Genomic DNA, 1,912 nt, shown 5'->3' with positions numbered 1-1,912 from the left:
CAGGAGCTTGCCTTGGTGATGTTCTTCCTGGGCAGACCAAGTTAGTCGTGTGCTCCCCTCGCCGGCCTCTTGAACGTAACTGCAGCGCCTCTTTTGCGTCACCTCATCTGCAGTGATTGCGTGGTTTGCGACCAATCGTGACCGAACACGAGCCTCGTGCGACAGATCCGCCCGTCAAAGCGGCTCGGTTCGGCTATGTTTGCGTCCTTTATGCAGTTCGCCCAACTGCTTAGTGTGTTACCACACTCTTTCACGTTCTTGTACTTGATATATCATGTCACACCGCACCCTATGCCGTTGAATTTGGTCCTCTATCCGCATAGTCTCCCTACTTATACCTGTGGCATTTAAAGTGGTTAGCCCATTGTTGCATATGCCCCTTTTTATGTATCCCCTTGATGCACTTGACCGACACAATGGCTGAGAGCTCTCTTTTCGCTGCTTTCGGCGCTGTCCTCGGTTACATTGGCTCCGAAGTAGCTACCAAACGATGCCTGGAACAACTTCTTTGGCCACAGAGACACTACTCAAACTTCACACTTGGCTCATTCCTGATGCTTGCGTTCTTCATGCCCATGGGCGGGCCTCTGTTCAAGCCGGCGTTGGAGGCACTTGATACAATCTTTTCCCATGGACTATTCAGGGGCTCAAGCCAAGGCCATATGCTAGGCACCGTCTTCTTTCCTCAGCTCAGTTGGAGCTACACGATGCACGAACATGGAGATCAGAGCCAGTCACGTACTGGCAACATACGCAACTGTCTATGGGTTCGCACCCTGGCTTATATCAATATCCCTCGCCTACATTGCTGTTCGCAATCAGCATCTAGCGACGACTTGGAGAAGGGACGTGTTTGCCATGACCTCGCATCGCCACCGGTGAGGGCTCGAACGGCCTTCAGTCATCTCACGCTGGCAAGGCCGACAACAAAGGAGATGTCATCACTCGACATTCCCTTTGTCAAGGAGGACCCCGGGCGTCCGGGCCCGCGAGTATTCCTTGCTATTTGCGCAGCTGAGACGTCTGCCATTCTATGTGCTGTCGGTGTTTCTGTCGCATTCCGTTCCCCTTGGTGCGTCTTGTGGCTCGCGCCTCTCATTCTACGTCTCACAAGCGCCTTGTTTGCACTACACCGAGAACCTCTCATTTCGACGTCGTCCTCCACTGGTGACGACCCGGCGCGCGACTTTGAGATTCATTGCCCCCAGGCGGAAGGTAGCTTTATGATCATCACTGGCCCTCCTGCCTTGGTGCTACAGTTCGTTCGTCACTACGGCCATCCCATACGCAGTCGAACCCGCGAGGCCTTTCAGTACTTTGCCATTGTTGTTTTCGCTTGTCAGTTTCCATTTGGACTTTTCTGCTCGGTTGTTTGGATGCCTATCAAAGTCCAGTACGTATGGGTGTCCTACCAGCTCTACGTGGTTTTGGCCGCACACGTAGTTCGATATTCGAGTCTGGGACGCTCCACGACAACAGAGGCCAAGCTTACACAGTGTTTGGGTCAAGCAACGGCCGCCCTGTTCGGACATAAGAGGGGCAGCTCCAATACAATCAAAGCCAGCGTCGTGGCCACGTATCATGATAGATATAGTCTAGGTAGAGCCGCGGCGGACCAGCTGCTACGCCGTCACGAACTACGGCAGGATCAGGCTATTAATACGCCCGAGGCCCTGTCTATAGATGACCTCAACCAGTAACCGCTTAGAAGGTTTGCTAAATTATATTATCTCTTAAGACTTTTTTTTCTTATAAAGTATAAGGAAAAGTGTTTTCCTATTATAAATAAAGTAGCTAGAATATACTCTCCTAATTATATATACTAATAGTAGTATATTAATTATAAAAGAAATCCTATCCTATAAAGTAAGAAACGCTTATTATTTTCTATATTATTTTAATTAATTAGGTT

The 1,912-nt window shown here is 49.8% G+C and overlaps 1 protein-coding gene across 1 annotated transcript; it reads left to right on the top strand.

The window, feature by feature from the left end:
- Positions 1-416: 416 nt before the first annotated feature.
- On the top strand, positions 417-1,700 carry HRG_09274 (uncharacterized protein; the record flags this gene model as incomplete). Its single annotated transcript, XM_044867745.1, has 1 exon — positions 417-1,700. One exon carries the CDS (start codon positions 417-419, stop codon positions 1,698-1,700), a length of 1,284 nt encoding a protein of 427 aa, XP_044717005.1.
- Between the last annotated feature and the right edge of the window lie 212 nt (positions 1,701-1,912).

The sequence above is a fragment of the Hirsutella rhossiliensis genome (genome assembly GCF_020360975.1).
Source record: "Hirsutella rhossiliensis strain HR02 chromosome Unknown scaffold00012, whole genome shotgun sequence".
In the NCBI taxonomy this organism is placed as follows: Eukaryota; Fungi; Ascomycota; class Sordariomycetes; order Hypocreales; family Ophiocordycipitaceae; genus Hirsutella; species Hirsutella rhossiliensis.
The sequence above is the reverse complement of the archived record's forward strand: the minus strand, read 5'-3'. Positions and strand labels throughout refer to the sequence as shown.